This window comes from Aquila chrysaetos, chromosome 12 (assembly GCF_900496995.4).
Source record: "Aquila chrysaetos chrysaetos chromosome 12, bAquChr1.4, whole genome shotgun sequence".
NCBI classification, from domain to species: domain Eukaryota; kingdom Metazoa; phylum Chordata; class Aves; order Accipitriformes; family Accipitridae; genus Aquila; species Aquila chrysaetos.
The window spans coordinates 6,188,918-6,215,067 of NC_044015.1; the positions used below are offsets into that span (position 1 = coordinate 6,188,918).

Genomic DNA, 26,150 nt, shown 5'->3' on the forward strand with positions numbered 1-26,150 from the left:
GGTTGTATGGAAGACATCTCTGAGGCTTAAACAATAATAAGTTTACATTACTCGCTGAAACATTCCATTAATGATGTGGTATTTGAGCAAAGTGAAAGCTGTTAGTTGTTCTCCCCTTGATATCCCTTTTTTTTGTCTTCTGTTCCCTAAGGGACAGGAACTGAGGTGAGTAACATGGCTGATGGGGCAAGGTCATCACCAGTCAGGGCCCAGTCCCACAGTACGCAAGAAAGGCAAGCAGCACAGACTCAGAGATGATGGCCAGGTCCAGCCAAGAGTCCAGACCATAAGACAATAGCATGGTGATGAAGCAGGTCTGAGGTAGGGGCCCTAAGTGAGGCTACCCAGGGCCATTAAGGCCTATTAGTGCACTTGGGGTGCATATGCAATCAAGTCCACACCTCCTGTCCTCCCAGCCATGCAGACTCTCCTGTGTGGTACAGGTAGTTTGGCTGAGGGATCTCTGGAGATCATCTAGTCAAACCCCTCTGCTCAAAGCAGGGTCAACAAGAGCAGGTTGCTCAGGACTTTGTCCAGCTGAATTTTGAACATCTCCAAGGATGTAGGTTCCACAACTTCCTGGGCAACCTGTTCCAGTGTTCAGTCACTCCCACAGTAAAGAAGCTTTTCTTTGTTTAAATAGAACTTCTTGTATTTCAATTTGTGCCCATTGCGTCTTGTCCTGTCATTGGATACCACTGAGACAAGTCTCAAGGCTCCCTTGAATCTTTAAATTTCATTTAATCTTTCAACAGGCTGGAGAAATGGGCTGTCAGGAACCTCATGAAGTTCAGCATAAAGAAATGCAAAGTCCTGCACCTGGGAAGGAATAATTCCATGCACCAGTACATGCTGAGGGCCACCCAGCTGGAAAGCAGCTTTGCAGAAAAGGACCTGGAAGTCCTGGTGGACACCAAGTTGAACACAAGACAGCAATGTGCCTTTACCACAAAGGCAGCTAATGGGGGCTGCATTAGAAGGAGTGTTGCCAGCAGGTCAAAGGAGGTGATCCTTCCCCTCTGCTCAGCACTGGTGAGGCCACAGTGACACCACCTGGTGTGCTGTGTCCAGTTCTGGGCTCCTCAGTACAAGAGACATGGACATACTGGAGAGTCCAAGGAAGGGCCATGAAGATGATGAAGGGACTGGAGCATCTCCCACGAGGAAAGGCTGAGAGAGCTGGGACTGTTCAGCCTGGAGAAGAGAAGGTTCAAGGGGATCTTATCAATGTATATAAATACCTGAAGGGAGGGTGTAAAGAAGATGGAGCCAGGCTCTTCTCAGTAGAGCCCAGCGACAGGGCAAGAGGCAACAGCCACAAACACAGGAGGTTACCTCTTAACACAAGGATACACTTTTTTACTGTGAGGGTGACTGAGCACTGGCACAGGTTGCCCAGAGAGGTTGTGGGGGGTCTCCATTCGTGGAGGTATTCAAAAGCTGTCTGGACATGGTCCTGGGCAACCGGGTCTAGGTGACCACTGAGGTCTTGGCCTACTGAGGAAACGGATGGTGCAGTGCCCGAAGACACAACCACGGGATCCCCCGAGCAGGGCCCTTTCTCCAGTGGGAGCTGCTTTCATTTTTGGCTTTTTGGCTGCACACCCCTTTCCCTCCACGTCTCTCCACTCGTTTCACCCGGGATGGTTCAGCTTCTGCACACCTGCTACCCCCTGCTGGGGACCAGAGAGGCTCACCGGTGGCCGGGCTGACACAACGGCCGCGGTGAGGGGGCACCTCAGGAGGGCGCGGGCACTCGGCCGCCGTCCGTCCCCTCAGAATTCCCGCCCAGCCCCCGCCGCGCTCCCGCACGCAAGACCGCACGCTCGGCCGGCGCCGGGGCGCGAACCCGCGACCCCCAGGTGAGCTCGGACGTGCGCGCCGCCACGCGCCCCTGGGCAAGGCGGGCCCCTGGCGCTGCCGGCGCTTGCGCCGCCGCGGCGGAGGAAGTGTCGCAGGCGCGCGCGCCGGCAGCATGGCGGCCGCCCGCTGCTTGCGGCTGTGCGGGCGCTGGCGGCCGGCGCTGCTGGGACCCGCGCGGCGCCGCCTCTTGGCGGCCGCCTCCTCCGCGGCTCCCCCGGCCCCGCTGGGCTCCGCGCCGCCGGCCCGCGCCGCCTTCAGCGTTGGCCCGCGATGGCACCAGCGGAGCTCTGGCGGTCTGGCGGGGGGCGACGCGCTGGAGGGCGGCGGCGGCGGCGGCGAGGACGGTAGCGGCGGCGGCGGCGGCGGGGCGGACGCTGGCGGGGCCGGGCCGGTCATGACGGCGCTGACGCCCCTGCTCGTCCCGGAGCATTTCCCCAACGTCCCCCTCATCGCCGTGACGCGCAACCCCGTCTTCCCGCGCTTCATCAAGATCATCGAGGTGAGGGGCCGCCGAGCCCAGCCCGGCCCGGCGGGGCGGTCCCGGGGCCGGGCGTTCGCTCTCGCCGCCCCGGCCGGCTCGGCTGGAAGGAGCGAGCCGACCGCCGCCAGGGGTGTCGGGGCCGTGGGGCGGGCGACGGCTCCGGGGCGGTTTTGCGGCGGGTTGCCGAGCGTGCCTTTGCCTGGCCTTGGCTGGGAGCCCTTGAAGGGGGGCGGCAGCCCTTCGGCCGGGGTTTTCTGGTGGGCGGTGTAACCGTCCTTGACCATGCGCACAGGTGCATGAGCTATAGCCCTCCCAGGGCTGCTTGTCTCCTCAAAGCCACACTCTTCGTCTCTTCAGGTTTCTTTTAGTCGTAGAGCGCTGGGGAGGGTGGAAAGGTGTATAACGCTCTACAGCCTTCTGCTTCTTAGTGTTTATTTCTAACTATATAGCCTGCCCACACTGGAATAGTAGTTTGTTTGGGGATAGTTACAGACTTTGGGTTTCCTAAGTATTGCATCAGTCAGTAATGCTTCTAACGGGCAAGGGCAGTGATTCGTGCAGAAAGTCTTTCAGAGTTTGCTGTCTTCTCTGTGTTCTTTTGCTGAAGGTTAAGCAAATGTGTCCTTGGTTTAGCTTCATGGGCTTGTGTCATAGCACTGAGAACAGTATTTGTGAAGGCAGTAAACTGTGAGCTGCAAGAAGAAAGCATGAATTCGGTATAGAGCAATGCTGCTACGGTGGGAGAGCATGCTGAGAGATGGGGATGGTAATCTCAAAATTTCAGAGTGTGATCTTTCCCCTCTGTACCCCTATATGTATATATAAGAGCCATAAAATTGATCTTTGATATGTGACTTGAGCTTACAGACCAGAAATACTTTTCCCTCCTGAAATGCAGCCATTTTGGAACAAGTACTCATATATTTGCACCTCACTAGTATTTTACCAATCTGATTTTGGAGTAAATGTAACAAGAACTGAAGCAATATTTTCCTATTCCAGTAGTGTTATTTATCATAATGTTATTTCTACTGTGGTATTTTTCTGCATGTCCAAATCTAATATGTGAAACTTTCAGTATCTTCATAGATGTGTTGGGGGCAGGAGAAGATTTTATACTGTTATGATCTTTGGGCATGCAATCCTATGACACTTTTACATAAAAGTCATTAATTTCAATGCATAGGTCAACAGTGTCTTACATTAAGGTAACTGTTAAGTGCTCTCTCTTATCCTGCAAATTCATTGTGCTGCCATTTAATACTTCATTTCCTGACAGTGTGAAGTCTCTACAGTGAATATGGAATTACTAATTTTCTTCTCTCTGTTAATGTCTGTGACACTGGCAAGCATAGTTTTGCTAGACGTTGTGCAAAATTAAAATAGGTATGCCAAGATTAGAATAGGCCAACAACAGTGGTACTGCTCACGCTGCTCTGTCAAGACTATGGTGTTTATTCTCAAAATTGTTGAGCAATGCAGCTTATGTCCGTCACTTTGAAAGAACACTCAGTGGTCAGTAGTGTGACTTTGTGCAACAGTAAAATTCACGAGGAGGTATTTTTTCGGTCACTGAGGGTTCAGCCTGCTGTGATAACAGTTACAGTGGTGCTGGGAGATCTGCCAGGGGCAGATGTGTGGCATCGAGAGAGCAGAGGAGAATAAGAAAGTAAAACAGGAAGAAATACTGGCTGGGACTCAAAGCAGGGACTCAGGTAGTCTGGTGGGAGTAGGAGAGCAATTGAGCAGAGGGGGCTTTGGAGAAGAGGGTTTAAGCTAGGGTGGGTGGGCAGAATTCAGGCAATTGATGGGGAAGATTGGACTAGCTCCTCAGTAGGAGTGGAGAGCTGGGACATACAGGTATGGAAGGGGAAGGGAACAGTGATAGCAACAGAAACTCTTACAAAGTGTTGTTCAAGTGACTGAGAGGTTTCTTGCTCCTAAGACTTGTACAGATTAGGCCTAGTTTCTCCCCCAGCCTTCTTGCTTGTCTTATGTACTCAGTGACTTGTTTTAAATACTCAAATTTCATGCTTCTCTAATATTCTTCTGCTTCCATATCACTGTCCCCTAATGAGGGCAAGACTAGAAAAATCCAAGATTAGACTTCATAATTCTGTCATAGGGTTTCACCATGCCTGGCCTTACACACTGAGGGTGCAAAGCTTTTGGAAAACCCACCTCTGACTTCATACCTATTGTTGTCCTAGGTAAAAAATAAGAAGCTGGTTGAGCTGCTGAGGAGGAAAGTTCGTCTTGCCCAGCCTTATGCTGGTGTTTTTCTTAAAAAGGATGATAAGTAAGTTGTTTCTCTTGATCTTTTTAAAAATAAGCTATTTTTGTGACTAGGCTGCATTTACACTAAAAGCTATGATCTCAAATTCCCTGCCTTGGATAGTATTACAGAAATTGTCTATAGGCTTGGACCATCCTCTTACTATGACAGTTTTCATTGCCACCACCAGCACTGCTAGGAGCTTGAGTCTTGCTTTAGAAAAGGCTGTTATTATTTGGGAGGGAGATGAACCATCCAGGTAGTTGGGTGATTTGGAAGGGGGCTACATGGTGGTAACAGTGGGGATGAAGTGTTTTAACTCCTGAGTCCAGTTTAAAGTTCTGCAACCAGTGGTTGTTTCTTTCTTTTTTAATATTACCTGCTTTCTCAAGATTCTGAATATCTACTCCAATTTTTTTCCTCAACAGCAATGAATCTGATGTGGTGGAAGATCTGAATGAAATCTACCAGATGGGAACTTTTGTACAGAGTCCAGTTTAAAGTTCTGCAACCAGTGGTTGTTTCTTTCTTTTTTAATATTACCTGCTTTCTCAAGATTCTGAATATCTACTCCAATTTTTTTCCTCAACAGCAATGAATCTGATGTGGTGGAAGATCTGAATGAAATCTACCAGATGGGAACTTTTGTACAGATCCATGAAATGCAGGACCTTGGAGACAAGTTGCGTATGATAGTCATGGGACACCGAAGGTAATTCCTTGTACTTCCACGGCATCTCACCAGACTTCTTTATGAACAGATATATCCCTTTATTGTTTTCACCACATATATGCAATCTTGTACACAACTTGTGTATGGCAAGCTTTTGCTTTGTTACCACAATGTATCCTGATAGTGCTCTAGTGCTCCAGCCCCAATATTCTGTGTATTATTGCAGATGCAACAGGTTAGTCACAAAAAGGAGTAGCTAGTGCCTGTCATTCTCATATAAATTGTCATGTGATGCAAGCAAACATTTGTGAAGCTGAAGTTTAGCAGTTTCTTTGACAAGTACAGCAAGGTTTAGTAACGGTGAAAAAAGTTCTCTGGAACTAATTCAAGCCAGTATTTTTGCTTTTTTAAAGAAAAAAAAAAAAAGCATTCCAGAACGGTAATTATGTCCTGTCCTAGAACTGAATTGAAGAGAATAGGATTATAAGGGAAAATACAAGGACAGAAACATGGCGGGAGAGACAGATTCAGGGTGGGTTTTGCTTTGAAGCGTTGCTTTTTTCCTCCCACTCGCTTTGCTTCAGTTGCATTTGTTCTGGACAGCAAAGAATGGGCAGTACTTCTTGAAGCTGAATTGGTGTGAGTTTGCAAGTCAACTCCTTTCCAAATGAAGTCTTAGACCTCCTGCTGCATTATCAAAGCACAACCTTGTTTGATTAGATTTTGGAAATAGGCAGCTATTGGTTTTGGTTTACTTGGAATAGAAATATTTCACTATAACTTGGAAGGTGTTGGAAATTGTTCTTTATTTATTTGATTGAGACACAGAACACTGGTAAGTCATGTCCATAGGAACCACACTGGGTATCAGATCTGAGAAGCATGCTGCATTTACAGGATGAAAATATAGAAAGGAAACTCTTATATCAGCAGCCAAAATAATGAAATATGGTGTCCTGCAAGTGTGGGTCCTCTCATTTCTAAATCCTTCCCTTGGCTCTCCCCATAAACCTTCTAGCATGCTTTCAGGGTCAGAGCAGCAGCTTCTGTAGTCAATCTGGAGCTGTTTACATGCTGACTGGCCTGCTGGCTGCTGCCAAACTCCGTTCCAGTTGCACTGCGAGGGGATGTTCTTCTACCCAGGAACTGATTTCCACCACCAGCAACCCCATCCTCCAGAAAACGTTTTTGAACTTAATTGTCTGTGACTCTATTCTGTTGACAAGAGTAGTCAAAAGTTGCTGGTGGCAGACAGTCGGAGTAGTTGAGGAGGACTTATTTTTTGAAGGAGATCACATGGAAAATAAGACCTACACCCTGTGCGTAATTGCAATTATCCCGTGAGCTGGGAGTCTGCTACACCAGAAGATTTCTTTGGACTCCATATTCACAGCCAAGAAAGACAACTTTGTCAAAGGCTATTGCAGTTCCTGAGTGTTTGTCTAGCACTCATCTTTTAAGCCAGTGGAGGGGGCAAGATTTGGATCCCTTTCTGGAGAACTGTAGGTCATAATCTGTATTGAAAACATCTGACATGAGGTTCTATGCACAGCAGGCAAAATTCAGAGAAGTTTAAAAACAGTAACAGGGAAACTAATTTTTTTGGAAGGTGATTATGCTGTGTGATCTAGCCTGTCCCTTTTAGGGATTAATACTCAATTAATTGTTGTGGACTATATTGTGGGTTTGATCTCTTTAAAAATCATAATCTAGGAAATCTCTTTGTGTGATGGACTAAAATTTCAAATGTCTAGGTATGGAATGACTTCAAGGTCCATTATACACATGGTATATAATATTTAGTATTACAGTAGATAATGCAGCAGATGTGGTTTAAAGCAGAGAGACTGATTGTTGAGAATCAGAAAACTGAAAAAGCAGAACATTATATTCAGAATTAAAGTGAAACAGTGAACTTGCTTTTCACGAGAGACAGGAAGAGTGTATGAATCCACATCAGAGTTACTGGTTCATGTAGCTACAGAAACTAGCTCCTGAGCAGACATACTAACCGTGATGCTTTATTAATTGTTCTGCCCTTGTGCTGCAACTTGTCACTGAGAAGTCAGTCTGTGATACTGAGCTTTGTGTGCATGTGTATATTCACCAACATTATTTAGATTATTTTTCTTTTAATCATTAGAAATCTGGTTTTGTAGTTCTGCAAAAAAGCTAACACGGTTTATGATAAAGGTGCTGTCAGCTGCTCTTGGCCTCTCATTCATGCACCAATAGGCTAATTCAGTGGTCTGTTAACTTTTTTGTGTGGCAACTTACTCACTGTAAATTTACTTAGTAAGTCCTATCAGTATCTACCACTTGATTATTACTGTTTTACTAAATCAAGCCTTATTTTGACAAAATGAACCAAAAGCTAAACCTTGTCAAAACATGTACAATCAGTCACCTTTGTCAAAGTTTGAAATTTTAATTTACTCAAAATAGAATTTAGACTCCTTTTCATGCTGAAGAGCTGAAATCACATATAACAGAGGGCAGTTGACTGTAGCTGGTTTCTTCTGGCTTTCAGGATTCGTATAAGCAAGCAACTAGAGGTTGAGCCTGAGGAGCCTGAGAACAAACAGAAAATTAGAAGGAAACAGAAGCGCTCTAAGAAAGAGGCTGAAGAGGAGCCTGGAGCAAAGGACCAACCTGTGGAAGTGGTACTAGATCCTGTAGCTGCTTCCTCGCAGGAAGTTCTCATGGTAGAAGTAGAGAATGTGGTTCATGAAGATTTTCAGATTACAGAAGAGGTTAAAGTGAGTGAATTAATCATACAAGCCTGGACTTGTCCTGTAGAGTTGCACCTACATTTCATGCTTAAAAGGAAGAGTTCTAAAATCGGGCTTTAATTTCAGGCTTCAGAAACCAGTTCCTTCTCACAGTCACAGAGGGGATTATATGAAAATAATGATTTTTCATTACAACAGCTCAATTCCTTAGAACTGTTCACTTCAAAAAGTTGCTGAATGAAGAGGTTGAGCTGTGCTTAAATCTGTGTAATAGCCTCTATCAAACTGCTCCAAAGTGACTTGAGTGGTCAACCTGATCATATCTTCTAGCCAAGAACCAGTTAAGTTTTGTGCATGCAGGAAGCCAGCCTATAGCCGTTCTTACCCTTCCTTGCCTCCCAGAAGGAATAACTGCCCCAACACCAAGTACCATTACAGAACTCTCTTGCAGATGGGTGACCAGGGGTTGTAGTTCTGTGCTCCCATGCTGGAGAGGTTGGGGAGTGTCATGTTTGTACTGAGGCCTTGTCTGTCCTTTTCCAGTCTTTGTTGATTAAATTTTTATTGTGTTTATAGGCACTTACTGCAGAAATTGTCAAAACAATCCGGGATATCATTGCCTTGAACCCCTTGTACAGGTATGTTTTCCCATGCTGTCCTGCTTTGGGAGCATCGTGTTCTCAGGTTGGAGTATGCCTTGTCCTTTTGCTGTAAGGAAGAAGAGATATTTGATGAATTGTCACCTAGAATTTTGTCTTGGGATGTAAGATTTATTATCCATTGTTGGAAACAGAGGGGAAGTTGTGAAAACCTGATGTGAAACTTAAAATACAAGGTAGGATGATAAGTCCTATGGCAGGTGATCTGGGTCTAAGTGAAGGTCATTGCAATAAGTGTCATGGTCTGATCCATGTAATATGAGCATAGTAAGAGTCTTAGCATGCTAACAAAAAAATTTACATAACTTGTAAGAGAGCATTTCATATATTTGGTTTTATTTATCAGCAATCGTTCCTTTCATCGAGTGATTGATGTGTTTGTTACTGAGTACTGGCTTAGTCAAATTTAAAAAAAAAGAGTTATTTTGCTATGAAACTGAGCTGTGTTTAATTTCTTTACTCTGTCATAACAAGTAAATCACTCCATAAGGGTACTCCCTTGTGAATGTAAAAGTTCACAGAGCATTTTGGGTTTTATTACCATTTTTTCAGAGAGTCTGTACTTCAGATGATGCAGGCTGGACAACGTGTGGTAGATAACCCTATCTATCTGAGTGACATGGGTGCAGCACTAACAGGGGCAGAGTCGCACGAACTTCAAGACATCTTGGAAGAAACCAGTGTAAGATGAAGCTTTTAACTAAAGCTATGCTAACTGAATCAAAAGTATGTCTGTTATATGTTCTTTACCAGCCTCGGTACAGAGGTGACTTCAGCGCTATGTTTGTTGATAGATTAATACCAGTGACTAGGTTCCTGTTGAATGATATAGTAAGTCATTAATAACTTGACTTAAGGGAAGGGCTGGATGCTCTGCATCTTTGGTGGCAAATAATTTTCTTTTGCGCATTGGTTGCATGCTGTGGAATTGCTACATGTTTCATCTTTCCACATCTGCAGGTGCTGGAGAGTTCTCCCAGACAACCTGTTGGAGCTTTTCATTCTCCCTTTCTCACTGGGAGTTGACAAGAATATTGTGTCTGAAAACTCATTTTGTGTCTATCTTTTCCAGATTCCCAAACGGCTTTACAAAGCCCTGTCCCTTCTAAAGAAGGAGTATGAGCTGAGCAAACTTCAGCAGCGTCTTGGAAGGGAGGTAAGTTTTCCTTACCTTGTATGTATTTATATCATGTCCACCACTGTGATGCTTAGTATGGCCAGTGATGAATTTTAAAGCAAGACAATGGTACACACTGTAAAGGGAGGTCATTTTAGAGTTAAGATTTTATATTCTTCTTCCATTAGAAATGCGACTTTTCATGCACATTGTAAAAGTAACAAGACATGAGGCTATAGCATCTGCTGTTAAATTGTGTCCAAGTTGTAATTTCATGCAAGCAGGTAAATCCTAGAGGACTGCAGTTTACCAAACATCTGTGTAAAAATATACAGCATAATACTGTATATAGCACATAATAGTGTAAATAGCACAATGTTATTTTAAAAGACCCTCTGCTAACCACTGTGAACTGCAGTAGTTCCAGACTGTTGTAAGTTTTAATCAGAATACAATAACTGCATCGAAATGGTAACGAAGTATAAGTAGTACAAAGATTTGTGTATACTAAGCTAAAAGTTCCCGTGTTTATTAACTCCCAATAGTTGGGGCTTTTAAAATTCATGTTAAGTGCAAAATGCTTTTGGACCGGGGTAGGAATTGTTGGAGAATTCTTAAGCAAATTGGACACATGCAGTCTGTGGGTCCAGATGGGATGCATCCAAGGATACTGAGAGGGCTTACCAATGTCATTTTGTTGCATCAATCATTTTTAAAACACTGTGGTGATTGGGGAGGTTCCTGGTAAGTGAAAAAAGGTAAATGCCATGCCCATCTTCAAGAAGGAGAATCAGGGAGATTACAGACATGTCAGCCTGCCCTCAATCCCTGGGAAGATTGTGGGGAAAATCCTCCTGGAAGCCCTGTGCAGGCAAATGAAGGAGGACATGATTTGGAAGAGCCAGAAGGGATTTTTCCAAGAGCAAACTGTGCCTCATCAACCTTCTTGACTTCTTTAATAGGAAGGCCTAGAGCACAAAGGGAGAACAATGACTGTTGTATACCTTGACATTAATAAGCCTTTGTTGTGGTCAGCCATAGTATTCTTACAACCAAATTGGGATGTTACAGACTGGAAGGAAGTAGTATAAGGTGAGTGAAAAAATTGGCTAGACTACTGGGCAGAAAAGGTTATGATCGACACTGTAAAGTCTAACTGCAACTAGCTACTAGTGGTCCCCCTCAGGGAGTCAGTAAGAACCTCCTCAAGTTCAGCAAAGAGAAATTCATAATCCCACACCTGGGTTGGAATAACCCAGTACAACAGGACAGGCTGGGTGCCAACCAAATAGAAAATAGCTTTGCAGAAAAGGACTTTGAGGCCCTGATGTACAGGAAGCTGACCATGAATTAGCAGTCTGTCCTTGTGGCAAGGAAGGCCAGCTGCATACTGGGCTCTATTTGCAGTTGGGTAGACAGCAGGTCAAGAGAAGTGGTTATTCCCCTCTATTTGGTGCTAGGGAGATCACGTCTGGCTTACTCTGCCCAGCTTTTGGTCTCCCCAGTGTAAACAAAACATTGAAGTACTGAATCATGGCCAGTGGAGGCCACTGAGATGTGGAGGGAGTTAGAGTATGTCACAGAGTCACTTTTTATATTAGAACATGCTGCAAATTATTTCCAGGTAGTATTTTCAGTTGCTGAGAAGGTCATAACGGAGAAGTATTTGGAAGCATTTCATGTTCGACGGGTTGTACCAGGAACAGAATAGTTACTGTATTTGGTGCTTTGTCTAGGTTGAAGAGAAGATCAAGCAAACACATCGCAAATATCTTCTCCAAGAGCAATTGAAGATCATTAAGAAAGAGCTAGGTCTGGAAAAAGAGGACAAGGATGCTATAGAAGAGAAATTCCGTGAGCGACTAAAGGAGCTGGTAGTGCCAAAACATGTCATGGATGTGATTGACGAAGAGTTGAACAAGTTGGGCTTGCTGGATAATCACTCCTCAGAATTCAAGTGAGTGCATGGCTGTGTCCTCTGCTGTCAGGGTTAGTTGGGAGAATGAGAGAAATGAATATAATTCTGTGAAGCTTTTACCTTAATGGTTTCTTTTCTCTTTTTGTCATAGTTGTTTTCCCTGAATGTAGCATGTGATCACATCCTAGCTATAGGGATTGTTCTCCAGATCTCCTGTTTTATCGTAGTTTACCTCTGTGGACTTCCGGAGGGCAAACTTTGGCCTGTTCAGGACACTGGTTGAGAGAGTCCCTTGGGATACAGTCCTGAAGGGCAAAGGGGTCCAGGAAGGCTGGACGTTCTTCAAGAAGGAAGTCTTCAAGGCTCAGGAGCAGGCTATTCCCATGCGCTGCAAGATCAACCATTGGGGAAGACGACTGGCCTGGCTGAACAGGGAGCTTTTGTTGGGAGTCAGGAAAAAAAGGAGAGTTTACCATCTTTGGAAGAAAGGGCAGGCAACTCGGGAAGAGTACAGGGATCTTGTTAGGTCATGCAGAGAGAAAATTAGAAAGGCAAAAGCTCGGCTAGAACTCAATCTGGCCACTGTCGTAAGAGTATGTCTGGCCTGTATCAGAGATAGTGTGGCCAGCAGGAGCAGGGAAGTGATTGTCCCCCTGTACTCAGCACTGGTGAGGCCGCACCTTGAGTACTGTGTTCAGTTTTGGGCCCCTAACTACAGGAAAGACATTGAGTTGCTGGAGCATGTCCAGAGAAGGGCAACAAAGCTGGTGAAGGGCCTGGAGCACAAGTCTTATGAGGAGCGGCTGAGGGAACTGGAATTGTTTAGTCTGGAGAAAAGGAGGCTGAGGGGAGACCTTATTGTGCTGAAAGGAGGTTGTAGTGAGGTGAGTGTTGGTCTCTTCTTCCAAGTAACAAGTGATAGGACAAGAGGAAGTGGCCTCAAGTTGCACCAGGGGAGGTTTAGATTGGATATTAGAAAAAATTTCTTTACTGAAAGGGTTGTCAGGCATTGGAACAGGCTGCCCAGGGAAGTGGTTGAGTCACCATCCCTGGAGGTGTTTAAAACACATGTAGACGTGGCACTTCAGGACATGGTTTAGTGGGCATGGTGGCGTTGGGTTGACAGTTGGACTCGGGTGATCTTAAAGGTCTTTTCCAACCTAAACGATTCTGTGATTCTTTTGATCGTTTTAGGTCTTCTCTTGCAGCCTAACGCTGTAGATAGGAACTGTGCAGTCTGTTCCACCTCAAGAAATGTGCAGTGATTCCTTCGGCCCTGAATTTTGGCTCTTCTCTCTTGTACTTAGGTGTTTTCATTAGATGTGAGAGAAGAGAAGCTAGTTGCTGACACATGACATTGGCTAAGCTACCTGGGGTGGCCCCTGAAGTGTTGGGGCAGGGCTGGAATTGCAAAGGAGTGAATAGCTTTTGCCACATAATCCATGACATAGATTGTCAGAACCTGAGCTTTCTTTGAACGTTTGTCTGTTGAGGTGGTTTGTGCTACAGCAGTCAGTGTAGTCATCAGCACTTTAATGTCCTGGATCTTTGCTTCTAGAATAAAGTATCTTTTATGGAGTAAAAGACTGTGTTTGAGAGCAGACGTAATTTGGATGAGAAACATCTTGATAATCATACACGAGGAGGAGGAGGGAGGAAGCTAGGAAGGACACACTGGGCTTCACAGCCAGCATAGTACCTTTCCCTCCAAGTAGTAACAGTGGTAGGAAGTTTGCAAAGGAAGTACTTGGGAGAAAAAAGCCAAAGCTCTTGGTGTGGCAATTGCCCTAGAGTGAATCCTGGGACCAGCCGGCCAAGCACGAGGAGGCTGTGCTTCTCTGTGTTCATGACTGTGCACAATTTACTGTTTAGTGCATCTTGCAGACCTCCCTGTACATTTGAATCGCTGATCTGGGTGTGCAGTTTTAGAACAGATGAGCGCTGCTTTTACACACTTGTGTTCTCAGTAACAGTCTGTTTAAACTGATTATCTCTACTGTTAGCTTCCGCATTAACATCCTTACCCCCCAGTCTTAAATCTTTCTCTGTCGTGTTGTACATCCAGCTGTGTTTCCTTGCTTCTGAGCCAGGAATCTTTCTTCTTTACGTTGTCTTGGTCCACTGGGGAAACAAGAGGAAACTGGTTTTCTACCTTTTAAGTTTCATTACTTGATCCAAACAGCTGAGAGTAGTGCAGAGCTTACAAACAATCCTGCTCATCTTCAGACAGGAACCAGCCCAAGACCAAAAAATCATACAGGGAATTTGTGTGCAGAAATCTAGGTCTTTGCATGGTATGTTGGAGGTTCTTTGTCTTGGGAAAGCAAAAGCTGTGAAAAAAAGCTTTGATTTTGGAGGGGGGCAGGGATGGACGGACAAGGGAATGAAGACCATAACAAAAGGTTAGCAATGGCTGCCCAGATAATGATGTTCTTTTCATAGTCTCCCTTCCATGAGTAGTTCATATCCCACTTGTTCTGGATGAGATTATTTTGGAAGGCAGGGGAGGAAGTCGTGAGCTGGTTGTTGTCAAATCACTCTCACTTGTGTATTTCTCTTAGTGTTACACGGAACTACTTGGACTGGCTGACTTCCATCCCGTGGGGTAAGTGTAGTGAGGAGAACCTGGAGCTGACCAGAGCCCGAGCAGTTCTGGAGGAGGATCATTATGGAATGGATGATGTCAAGAAGCGAATTCTGGTAAGGCAGGAATAGGCAGTGTGTCCCATTTGACACTGTGCTTAGCGTTGAGCATTTTGCATGTGTTTCACACTGCAGCTCTCCATTGAATTGTGTTAATTCATGGATCAAACATAAAGCTGCATGAAAGAACAGAATGTTCTGATGTTCACTTAAATGTGTTTAATTACTTGAGGCAATGAAGGTCATATTCTGATTTTGAACTGCAATATACTGTTCTGCTACTTAATGCTGAGCAAGTGAGTAAGTGTCCAAGGGAAGCAGTCTCTGGATTTTAATCAATTTGTTCAGAGACTATTAAAATTGTTCTGCTTGACTGGCAAAGGTACTGCCTTTCCAAAACATACTGAACCTCTACTCAACTCCAAAATTAAGAGGGCGTAAGTTAACCAAGATGCATGTTTGCCTCACAACCTTTACCTATCCCTCAGAGTTGTGTTTGATGCTAAAGGGTTTATAGTCTGTGCAATACAGCCCTCATAATAAGCAGACAGGGTAGTTTTCAGTGTTGCCTTGTTCCACAACTTGTGTCACTTTTGCTTGAGGATGTCCTGCCTGTGCTTGCTGTGGTTAGGGAAGCTATTTTAGGTAAGACTAGATACTTGCAACAGGTTGCAGCAGCTTCAATGACTTTCTGTGGGAACTGCCTTCATTTCCAGGGGACAGGAATAGGCTCCTCCTTGTAGCCAGCTAACGCATTCAAGCAGTGAAAGACAATCCCAGTGCTGGCAGGATTTGTATCATACTGGGCAAGTGCATGAAAGTGCCCAGGGGAGGGGAGACCAGTGCAGTAACTGACTTTGCATTAACAAATCGTGGCGAGAGCTTAGCAGATTTGGTGAAGCTGTTGAGAGTAGCTAGCCTTCAACTTGGGCATTTCCTTCCAAAGAGTGTAGTAAGGCAGTTTCTCTTAGTGTTCCCACATGCTCTATGTAGCAGAGCTTTGTGTTACCTTGGGGACAGCACTTAGGCCTCCTCAGTAATTATTGTGCACAGAAGCCATATAGGCATCTCCTAAGCTAACAGTACGATGTCATTATATATAATGAATAGTAAACTCTTAGACATCCTGGAATTCTGCTTTTATGAAATTGTTTTGTTCCAGTCTCTTCTAGAAAAAGATAAAGGTTGTGAAGTATCTCCTCGCTGACAGCCAAAGGGGGCTTCTTTCCCTAGTAATGCCCAAGACTTGTGACTAAATCCCTCTATCTGATGTATTATTTTAAATGATTTGTGGTAAGGCTGTTGTTGAACACTTGCAAGCAGATAACCCCTTTTGAATATCAGTCTCTTAGGTTGCTTGTCAGCGCTATTCATGCTGACTAGGCCCAGCCTTTATACAGAAATAGATAGAGTTGCATCATACAGGTCTGTGGCTTTGATTATTGATGTGATTAATTCAACACATAGGAGATTCCCCAGTTGTAGCAATGCAAGCAAGGTAGATGATTTTAAGGTACTGAGAAATACCTACACAGGTTTGAGCCTTAATTAGATTAGTGCTATTGTCCTTGTATAGTATTGCTGTGGAGTTCAGTGCTGTACGGGGAAGAGATCAAGGCTCATCTTTGCTAAATAGTTGGCTTGTTACAAGGGAATCACATCTCTGTTCACTTGCACAGTGATTTCGTCACTGTAAGCACATGAGCAGTTGAGACGTCAGTTCTGAACCATGATCTTTTCATTTCTCAACTGCTGAGTGTTATTTGAGGGTTGCCTAGCATAGGGGTGTGAAAAGGTGCAAGCTTAACTTGGCAAAGAAGTGGTACAGTAGGAGATGATAACTTGTAGCTTTAGAGACTCAGGTGAGAACTAGGGAAGCTGGGAGAAGAACTAGAAGTCTGTCTTCCCACTCCAAGACAGTGGAGAGAGAGCGAGACTACTTCTGCCAGTGAGATGAGTACAGAGCACAAAACCCAGGGACAACCAAGTGTGTAAATAACCAGAGGGAAAAGAGGTGCACCAGTACAGTATCCTTACTTAGCTTCTCCCCTTGCCCTCCCCAACAAATTTGAGGACCAGTTTTGAATATGATGCTCATTTTGTAATCATTGCTTGACCTAATAACAAATGTGTTTTGGTGTTGCTGCAGTTGCCCTTTTTTCACTACTGGTGTTTTGTCTGTTCTGCAGGAATTTATAGCAGTCAGCCAGCTGCGAGGATCCACCCAAGGGAAGATCCTGTGTTTTTATGGACCCCCTGGGGTCGGCAAAACCAGCATTGCCCGCTCCATTGCCAGAGCCCTAAACAGAGAGTACTTCCGCTTCAGTGTTGGAGGGATGACTGATGTAGCAGAAATAAAAGGACACAGGTCAGTGTAACTTGAGCAGTTTCTCTATCCAGCAATTTTTACTAATGTTGTCAAAATAGGAATCTAACTGAAGTTGGACTATGTCTGTAATTTTCATCACTGTTCTGCCAACCCTTGCTAACAGGAGTTGGGATATAGGAAGAGGTGAAAAGGATAGCAAAGGGCAGAGTTTGGAACATAATCATATTCTAAGCGCAGTCACTTCCTGCTTCTTTTGTATGCTTATGGGAGGTCTTTGAAAAACTGCGTGAGCTACCCAAAAGCATTGGACTGATGCCAAATGCTAATTCATGTCTGTCTATAAATGCCAGCGCTAGGGAATGGTGACAGTTTGGACAGGGCCATTCACATGTTCAGGTGTGATTGAGACTTGGTTTCTGAATAACAAGGAGGGAGGTGCTGCATGAGGAAAACTTGGGAACAAGAATATTCATGGGGAGAACAAGATGACGTGAATACAAAAATCAGTAGATCAGACCCTGCCACAGGTTTATTTTCCTTCCACATACACCATAAAACAAAACTGGCAGTGTTTTCAAACTAGTAAGAGTAGCTGTTCTGTGGTGTTAATTGAACTTGTGAGGTTCTGCCCTATATGATGCAGAAGCAAAGTATTTTATACTTCTCAGGGTGTTCTCTCCTCTGTGCTTCTTGGCATTCACTCTGTTGTTACCCTCTTGTTCTGCTTCTGCATGTTCCTGGATGCCGGTTCCCTCTAGCATAAAGATTGTGTTTTGCTGTTAGCAGTTTGTTCCTTCAGTGTATCTTTTGATTTACACTGATCTTCCGGTTTTTGTCCCTATCAAGTGAGGGAATGCAGCGTTCCCTTTTCTAATGTTTCTTTACCCAAAACCCAAGAAGTCACTATTCAAACATCTCTGTTCTCAGCCGTACCTCTTTGCTTCCCTCTAATATAAAAGTGGTTAAAACTAAAGAAAAAAAACTGCAGTCCAGGAGTATTCTGCCAAAATGCATGTCTGATCTCTACTAGAAACAGACTAGGTGGGTCTTGGTGGTTTGTATGGTGGTAGAGAATCCTTTTGATATATGTAGAAGAAATAGAGACTTGTTTCCCAGCAGGATATACCTGTTCTATCAGCTGCATGCTGTGTTGTGTGATGTGTGCTGTAGTTCACAGTGGTTCCCTAAATACAGTCTCTGGTAAAACAGGAGGACATATGTTGGAGCCATGCCAGGAAAAATCATCCAGTGTCTGAAGAAGACCAAGACAGAGAATCCACTTATACTGATCGATGAGGTGATGTACCTGGTCTTTCTTCTAGTTTTTGCTCTTAAAAACATGTATCAATTCTTGACCCCAATAGGAAAGGTGAAGCAGTAACTCTCCTAAAAATCCCAGGGTTTTTTTATTTAAATGAGGCTGGGCTCTCAAGTTCTTTGGATGACAGTGATGCCTTAGACCCTTTGTTTTCTCTTCCTATAATGGACTTCAACTTTAATATCTCAGTTGTGCCCTTCTCATTAAATTGTAGCTATTTGGATTGCGAGGATCCTAATGGAGCTGGCTGGATATTCAGAGGCTTCAGCAGCTCTCGTGTTCCTACCTAGGTGTGGGAACATCATTGTGTACAAAAACATTATTGCTTATGTGATTATTAGAAAGAGTCACTCTCTCAGCACATCTAAAGCAAGACTGTAAGGAGTAGATGCAGTCAATTTGTGGTCTGATTTGAGAATAAAGTGAGTCAGGGCTACCAGCGTACTGCTTTGTGGAAAAGCAAATAAGGACAGGATATAATGGCAGGTGTTCAGAACAGACGAAAGGTCTCTCTAGTCTCCTTGTGTGCCACGCCTGGGAAAGACCAGCAGCAGCTGCCTTGGGAATGGTATGGGGGACCAAGAAACTGGGTAATGAGTCGCAGTGTAATGTAACCAACGAGTATCCTGATTCAAAAGGTAATGAAAGCTGTAGGTCATGGCACTTTTACTTAAGTGGTGTTGGTGAGGAGCCTTGTGTTGGCTGTATTAGCAAATTGCATTATGTTCATCTAGTTAACGCTACTTTTAGGGAGAAAAAGCAGTGGAGAGTGGCCCTGTTGTGACCTCTCCTTCTGAGGGACATGAACATGCTGAAAGAGACGACAACCTTGGACACGGTCCCGGGCAGCCGGCTCTTAAGTGGCCCTGCTTGAGCAGTGGGGTTGGACAAGATGACCTCAAAGTCCCTACCAGCCTCACTCAGCCTATGATTCTGTGAAAGCAGCAAAGGTCACTAGCTGAGCTGTGACGAGTGGCTGTGTATAGGCACTTTGCACTTTGGGCAGAGTAAGGAGAGTGTCTTAGCTTACCTATTAGGGAAGTGGTACAAGCTAGCACCCTGTAGTCCTCCCACTGTGGAATAAGTATTTCGGTCTGTGAATACAGCTTATCTTAGCTTAACATGTAGTAACCTACTAATCCATGATAACTCACTTGCTTTTGATTGTATGCACATTCTGTGAGACTTCACAGTGCTTCTCTACAACACTGTTAGTCCTGTGTCTTGTCAGGTGTGTCATGAGCTCACATGGTAGGATAGTGGGGACTTGGGTGAATGCACAGAAAACAGATAGACTGGTGGTGGCTGTTTATGAACAAACACATGAAGATTTTCAGATGGAGTCTGGAAAGAATCTTTGAGTGAGAATTTATTGTGGTGAGAAACTTCTTAGAGTATTTAAAGTTTTTCTCCCATAGGTGGATAAAATAGGAAGAGGATATCAAGGGGATCCATCCTCAGCCCTTCTAGAGCTGTTGGACCCAGAACAGAACTCTAACTTCTTGGATCATTACCTTGATGTTCCTGTGGATTTATCAAAGGTATTTCTCTCTTCTGCAGAGGTTGTAGAGCTGGAATTTATGAATGTGTATCAATGCAGAGATTTCCTGTCCATGAAAAGATGTTCATATTTTAGTCTGTTGGAAAGTCAGACAGATGGGATTGAGACACGAGTGGTATAGTTTTGTCTCTGCAGGAGTTGGCTTTAATTGAAGTGTCTGTACGTGCTTAACAGAACACAATGACCAGCATATGTCCTATAGCCCTAACTTCCTGTAGAGCTAGGGACACAAAGATGCGTGGTATCAGGTAGAAAAGGCAGGAGCTTTTCTTCTATGTAATGATTGGCAGAGTTGCTATAAAGTAAGGTAGCCTCGTGCTGCTGTCAAGCTTTTGAAATTGGTTGTCTTTGCACACTGTTGCACTTTTTGTGCAGCTTACATTAATTGCAGAATTGATGGATTAGAAATATATATATATATATATATATATATATATATATATATAATTTGGTCACTTCTGTGCTAACTTAATAGAAGGTAGAAATAACTTAGAAGTGAGATCTAGATCTCCCCAGGCAAATAGTTTCCTGGTCCATATCGGACCATTCCGATTCCACAGTTTGTGCTGTGTGTATTTCTAAACATTTATTTTGGGGGGTAAGGAACATCCTACTACATAGTTCTAAAATCCAAACCCTTTCCTGTAATAAAAACTAGATTCCACAGAGGTGATCTTGCTCCAGCCCTTCAGGCAGAGAAACACAGACCTGAGGAACTATTGATTGGAGTAAAGCAGCAGATTAATGAAAATGCTTAATAGGATCTTGTAATACTTCCAGGTACTTTTTATTTGTACTGCCAATGTAACAGAAACCATTCCAGAGCCACTGCGGGACAGAATGGAAGTGATCAATGTATCGGGATACGTAGCAGAAGAGAAACTTGCAATTGCAGAGGTAAGAGAAACCACTGGTGTGCTGTGAATTACATCTGATAAAATGTTTTTGGCAGATTGAGGCTTACATATTTACAACCAACTGTGTCCAAAAAAATTAGGCACATTGCATTTTGGACAGAGTTCCTCTGATTTGAACAGCCAGTTAAAGTAACGCGGGTGTTCCTTAGGCTGTGGACTCCAGAAAATGGCATTGAGCTAATAGTAGAATGAAGTTGAGTGAATTGGGACCACCAGGCTTTTGTCACAAATACTAACAGAAGTATGTGGGGGATTATTTCTTTCAGAGGTACTTAGTCCCTCAAGCACGAGTTCTGTGTGGCTTGGATGAAAACAAAGCCAAAATCACATCAGATGTCCTGACTGTTCTCATCAAGCAGTACTGCAGAGAGAGTGGGGTGAGGAATCTGCAGAAACAAGTAGAAAAGGTGAGGGAAAGTTGTGTGTAACCATGACCACTGTGCTTCAGCCTTCTCAGCTTTTTCTACAGAAACAAATTACTGTCTCACTCAGGTATTGAGGAAATCTGCCTATAAAATTGTGAGTGGAGAAGCAGAGATGGTCCAAGTAACACCTGAAAACCTGCAGGACTTCGTAGGAAAGCCAATCTTCACTGTGGATCGCATGTATGAAACCACTCCTCCAGGAGTGGTGATGGGTCTGGCCTGGACAGCTATGGGTGAGACAAAATTACGTTTGGGTTAATGTCTACACTTCGTATAATTTTCAGAAATTGAATGTGATAGTCAAACTGAATTTTCCCTGCTGAGTCCAGTGAAGTTCTTCCGCTGGCACCAGTAAAATTAACTTCTGTGGCTTTTTAGATCCTGACTACTTCTTCTTGAAGAAAGGACCCTTTCTTATTCCCTTACCCAGGCTCATTTTAGCTTCAGGCCAGCATGTTTTCTCTTTATGCTCCATATCCCGTATGAACCATGTACATTAGGAACAGCAATAACTAAAAGCATAAGCCTTTTCAGAGAGGACAAGACCTTGTCTGCTTCCTTAAAAGCAGGAGGTGCCGTTCTGACTTATGGCACAGCTGAGGCATTCTATATCTCTTGAGTGATGTTGCACCACTGACTTGGCTTTCAATGTCAAGGGCAGATACAGGTATTCTAGCACTCTGTTGGGGTGGGTGCAGTTGGCTAGTTTACCATTCATTGGATTACTCCCCTGGTAACTTGGGGACTTATATGCACCACAGTATGGAAATACAGCACACAGCAAAGGATATGACCCCTGCATACCCTAATTGACCTTGGGTAGAACTGAAGTAGTTAAGAGGGAAATGATCAGTATGGTGGAGAAGTTGAATAGATGTCTTAATACTGGAAGGCTGAACTGGCTAGAAGGGTGTTATGGTATGAGCTCATCTTACTTTTCAGTTATGAAGAGCCTGAAACCATTATAAGAACTGATTATTTCCACTAAGTAGGGATTGCATCCGTATTGGTGGAGTGTGAAGTCCAAAAGAGCAATGAATGGAGACTGTCAGTGCAGTGCTGTTGAGATTTCTAGCTAGCCTTCCTGAAGGGATTCAGAGAGCAGGTTTCAACTGCTCTTTACCCAAGAGCTAGTGTCTCATCAGAGAGCCCCAGTTCCAAATTCCTGACATTGCTTCTGCATCACCAAAACCTCCTGGTTTGATTTTTCCTTTAACTTTTCTCAGGATGTTGTTTTTCTTTTCTTCTTAGGAGGTTCCACTCTGTTTGTTGAAACATCCCTGAGGCGACCTAAAGACAAGGAGAACAAGGATGGGTCCCTTGAAGTAACAGGGCAACTGGGAGATGTAATGAAAGAGAGTGCCAAAATAGCTTACACATTTGCAAGAGCCTTTCTGATGCAGAAGGACCCCAACAATGACTTTCTTATGTCTTCCCATATCCACTTGCATGTGCCAGAGGTAAACTGATGCAGAATTCACAGAGCATGCATAGCAGCTAGGCTGGTTTGCTCCGCCTAGACATGAAGCTGGAAAGCACTTCATTTGTCCATATGTTGTACAGAATGCCCTTTTAGCAGTAAAACCTAGAGAAGACAACACTTTCCTCAGGATCTTGTGAAAGCATTCTTATGAGCTATGTTTCCATTCCTTTCTGCAGCAAGCATGTGGCAAGAATACAGGGGCTTGGATAATGCTGTAAGGAATCCTAGACTTTTGTTGTAGCTGTTGGCCCTGTCGTGCTGGTGGGGAAACCGTGGCATAGAGATAAGCAATTTGAATAAAAGCTTGTATGCAGCTACAAGGAAACCAAAGTTTAGGTCTCTGTTACCAGGCCTTCATAAAGGCTTCAGGTCATTTACACTTAATTGAAAATACTACTCTTGGCCTCTGTGCCATGGTTTCTAGTCCATATAATGGCAGTGATTGCATTTTCCCAGTGTTTGGGACTGAAAATAAATGCTCACAATGCTCAGAGGGGCTCATACACTCTAACAGGCTTTGCCAGGTGCATTACCTTAGACAGATTTTGTATTATGATTGTGCCCAAGCTTTGATTCTGACCTATTGCATGCTTTAACCTAGTCCACAGTCTCCTTGTCGCAGCTTGCTCTGTGTCTGTCCAAGTACTTCATGTTATCTGTGTGTTCATTTCCTGGAGGATCAGAAAACATCAGACATTATCTTTGCCTCTAATCCCTCTCAAACATTCATTTCTTCTGCTCTTACCTCAAAGATCTGTTTGGTCTCAGATAAATCCAGACTTGTCACTAGTTTAGGCCTGGATTTTGTTGGGTTTTCTAAACTGGATGATCTTCTCTGCCTTGAATGATTTTCAGTATTGTCCTCCACTATTTTGTAACTCTTGATGCTCACTTCCCTTGTGATGCTGACCTCTTCTCCTTGTTTCCATGGTTGACTTAAGTCAACAAAAAGCTTCAAAGCATTCATGCTCTGTTTTTTTGCTCATGTTGCTTATTCAAAGTCCTGAGCCTGATGAGTATTGTGGTGGCGTTGGGCCAGAAACCAAACTGTAGACTCATGGATTATTCCTCACGAATAAGGTGAGGATTGACATAGTTGTTAATAGATCAGCCAATTCAAATAGCAGGATTCCATCAGTGACACTTTGCAAAAAACCTTCATGAGACACCATGAAATTGGGGCCATGTTCAAACAGCAATGACAAAGGTAGCGTCTGGCTTTGCTACTCTTTGAATGAGCTAAAGGTAGGGGGTTTGTGCTTTTTTTTTTTTTTTTTTTTTCTTTAAAACAGGGAGCAACACCAAAGGATGGACCAAGTGCAGGATGTACTATAGTAACAGCTTTGCTGTCGCTGGCCATGAATTGCCCAGTGAGGCAGAACGTGGCCATGACTGGAGAGGTGTCATTAACTGGAAAAATTCTTCCCGTTGGTGGAATCAAGGAGAAAACTATTGCGGTAAGAGCTCTTCTCTTGTCTCTGCGCCATCATCTGTGGGAGAGAGCCCTGGACTGGGCTCAGCAGTGACTGGGACACCCGGAGTGATTGCTCCCGTAGTGGGAGAAGCCCTGATTCAATACACACTGTGGAAAAGCCTGCTGGGGGAACATGGGGATCTTGCCTGTGTCTCTGGCTGTGAGGAAGGAGATGGGACCCCAGGCTTTGTGCCAGGGCATCTGTGTTGATCTAGTTACTAGACTGGTAGAATTAAGGGTAGAAGGTATCATCTGGCTGTTAAAGCTGTCTTCTCTAACACAGACTGGCATGGTCCAATAATCTGTGCTGGGTTGAAGTACCTGTTTAAGGAGGGCATCCAGTGTAGATTTGACAGTATCCATAAGGTACCGTCCTTAACATTAAGGCTGTGTTGCCTAGTTCCAGCTTGAATTTGTCTGACTTGAAATTTCACATAGATATCCCTATGTTTTTCTGGTTTTAGATGGAAGGAACTTTTAATGTCTTGCATTTTCCATTGTGAAGTTTGTTTTAGTAAGCTATACAGATCGAGTTCTCTGAAGCACTCTTGCAAGCACTGGATTTATAATGGTGCTTGTTTTTTTGGTTTCAACCATTTGCAGTTTTCAGAATTCTTTTCCAAGCATTGCATCTCTCTCTGTACTTTTCATCTGCACAGCTCTTGCCTACATAAGCCTTGCATTACACACATTTTTGTGTCTTCAAGAATGGTATTAGCTCTTTCAGTAGCCTGTTGAGCTGGGGATTCACATCAGTGTTCTGTCCCCAAATCTGTTTGGGCTACAGCCTTGTGCAATGGGATTCCTTTTCCTCATGTGGCTTTAAAATGGGCAATTCTGCATTTTGTTCTGTAGTAGTCATTACAGAAGGACTAATATATGGTAGGGATGTCTGTGGCACTGATGACTGGCTGCACTTGCAGGAGTGCGAGTGGCCACACAGGGATAAATGCAGGATCACCCACAAAGTGAGGGGGTACAAACCTGCCACTTCATGAGTGGGCTCCACTTTCTGTGCTCCTTCCAATGCAGATGTCCATATCAAAAGGTTCTGTAGAAAGGTGCTATGGGCCATGCATGTTGATGTGGTGGGTTGGTCTCATAAGCTGTTTCTAATTCCTCCTTTGATTCTAGGGTTTATCCTCACCCAAGTTGGAAAAGACTTTCGAATTGTTCTAAACAATCCCCCAATGTGCTGACATAGCCCTTCTAAAATATCTGCTGCCACTTGAGCTGTCCCTGCAGCTGAGAAGGTGGGACTAGAGGGTGTGTGTTTTGGGGGCCTGGGGAGATCTAGAACATGATCCATTCTTAGTGACATCTTCTGTAAGTAATGCCCTTGCTGCTCTCCAAAGTAAAGCCAGATCATGCTCCTAAATAACTGCTCTTGTTCTTGGTTTCTAAAGCGGAAGAGTGTGTTTCTAGTAGATTGATGGATTTCTAGGACTCAACAAATGGCATAACTTTCTTTTCCCCATAGGCGAAGAGGGCAGGTGTTACCTGCATCATTCTGCCATCAGAGAATAAAAAGGATTATTACGACCTTGCTGGATTCATTACAGAAGGACTAGAAGTGCATTTTGTTGAGCACTACAAAGAGGTATTTGATATAGCATTTTCAAAGCTGGATTCCACTGGAGGATGACATTCAACAACCTGATGGCTGGAAGGTGGTCTGTCCCTTAATGCTCAACCCCACCCAGAAATGGGCTGACATGGGGCAATCCTGAAGTGGGACATGGAGCTATTGCTGCTGCGCAGCTGCTGAAATGAATTACGGCTTTGCTAGAATAAAGTATTTCTCACTCTTTAATATTGAATTATGATCCACATTAAGTATTTCCAATAAATTTGTGAAATTTTACCTAAGGAATGTGCATGTTACCTGCTACCAGCAGTGGAGCTAGTCTAGTCTTTTCTAATTAAAGATGTTTCAGTTACTTCACTGTAATTCTAAACAATGCTTATGCAAAAACATTTAACTCTACAGAACTAGGGCTATGATTGACATAGTGTTCCTGATGGGCTGGTAGATGAGTAGCTCTCAGAAGCCTCTCCCTGTCTCGGCTTATAAGCCTGTACTAGGCTGGAGGGGAAACTGTGAAATTTTAGGACAGTTCAGCAGAGCTAGCACATTCAGCTCCTGAGGGACATGGTTCTCCAGATTAAATCACAGGTCAATACCATCAGAAACAACTCCAGCCTTAAAGAGAGCAGACACAGACAGAAGAGCCATGTGCTCAGTAGCAGCAGTTAGCACTGCACTCTACCATAGACTGTCT

General features: G+C 44.0%; 1 protein-coding gene across 1 annotated transcript; it reads left to right on the top strand.

Annotated features, from left to right (window-relative positions):
• Positions 1–1,964: 1,964 nt before the first annotated feature.
• On the top strand, positions 1,965–25,732 carry LONP1 (lon peptidase 1, mitochondrial). Its single transcript, XM_030032445.2, has 18 exons — positions 1,965–2,362; positions 4,555–4,643; positions 5,212–5,331; positions 7,823–8,051; positions 8,601–8,662; positions 9,236–9,365; positions 9,756–9,839; positions 11,537–11,757; positions 14,280–14,418; positions 16,551–16,729; positions 17,900–17,987; positions 19,427–19,549; positions 20,350–20,466; positions 20,753–20,893; positions 20,979–21,144; positions 22,163–22,371; positions 23,687–23,851; positions 25,349–25,732. Exons 1-18 carry the CDS (start codon positions 1,976–1,978, stop codon positions 25,511–25,513), a joined length of 2,814 nt encoding a protein of 937 aa, XP_029888305.1. The 5' UTR covers positions 1,965–1,975; the 3' UTR covers positions 25,514–25,732.
• The last annotated feature ends 418 nt before the right edge of the window (positions 25,733–26,150 follow it).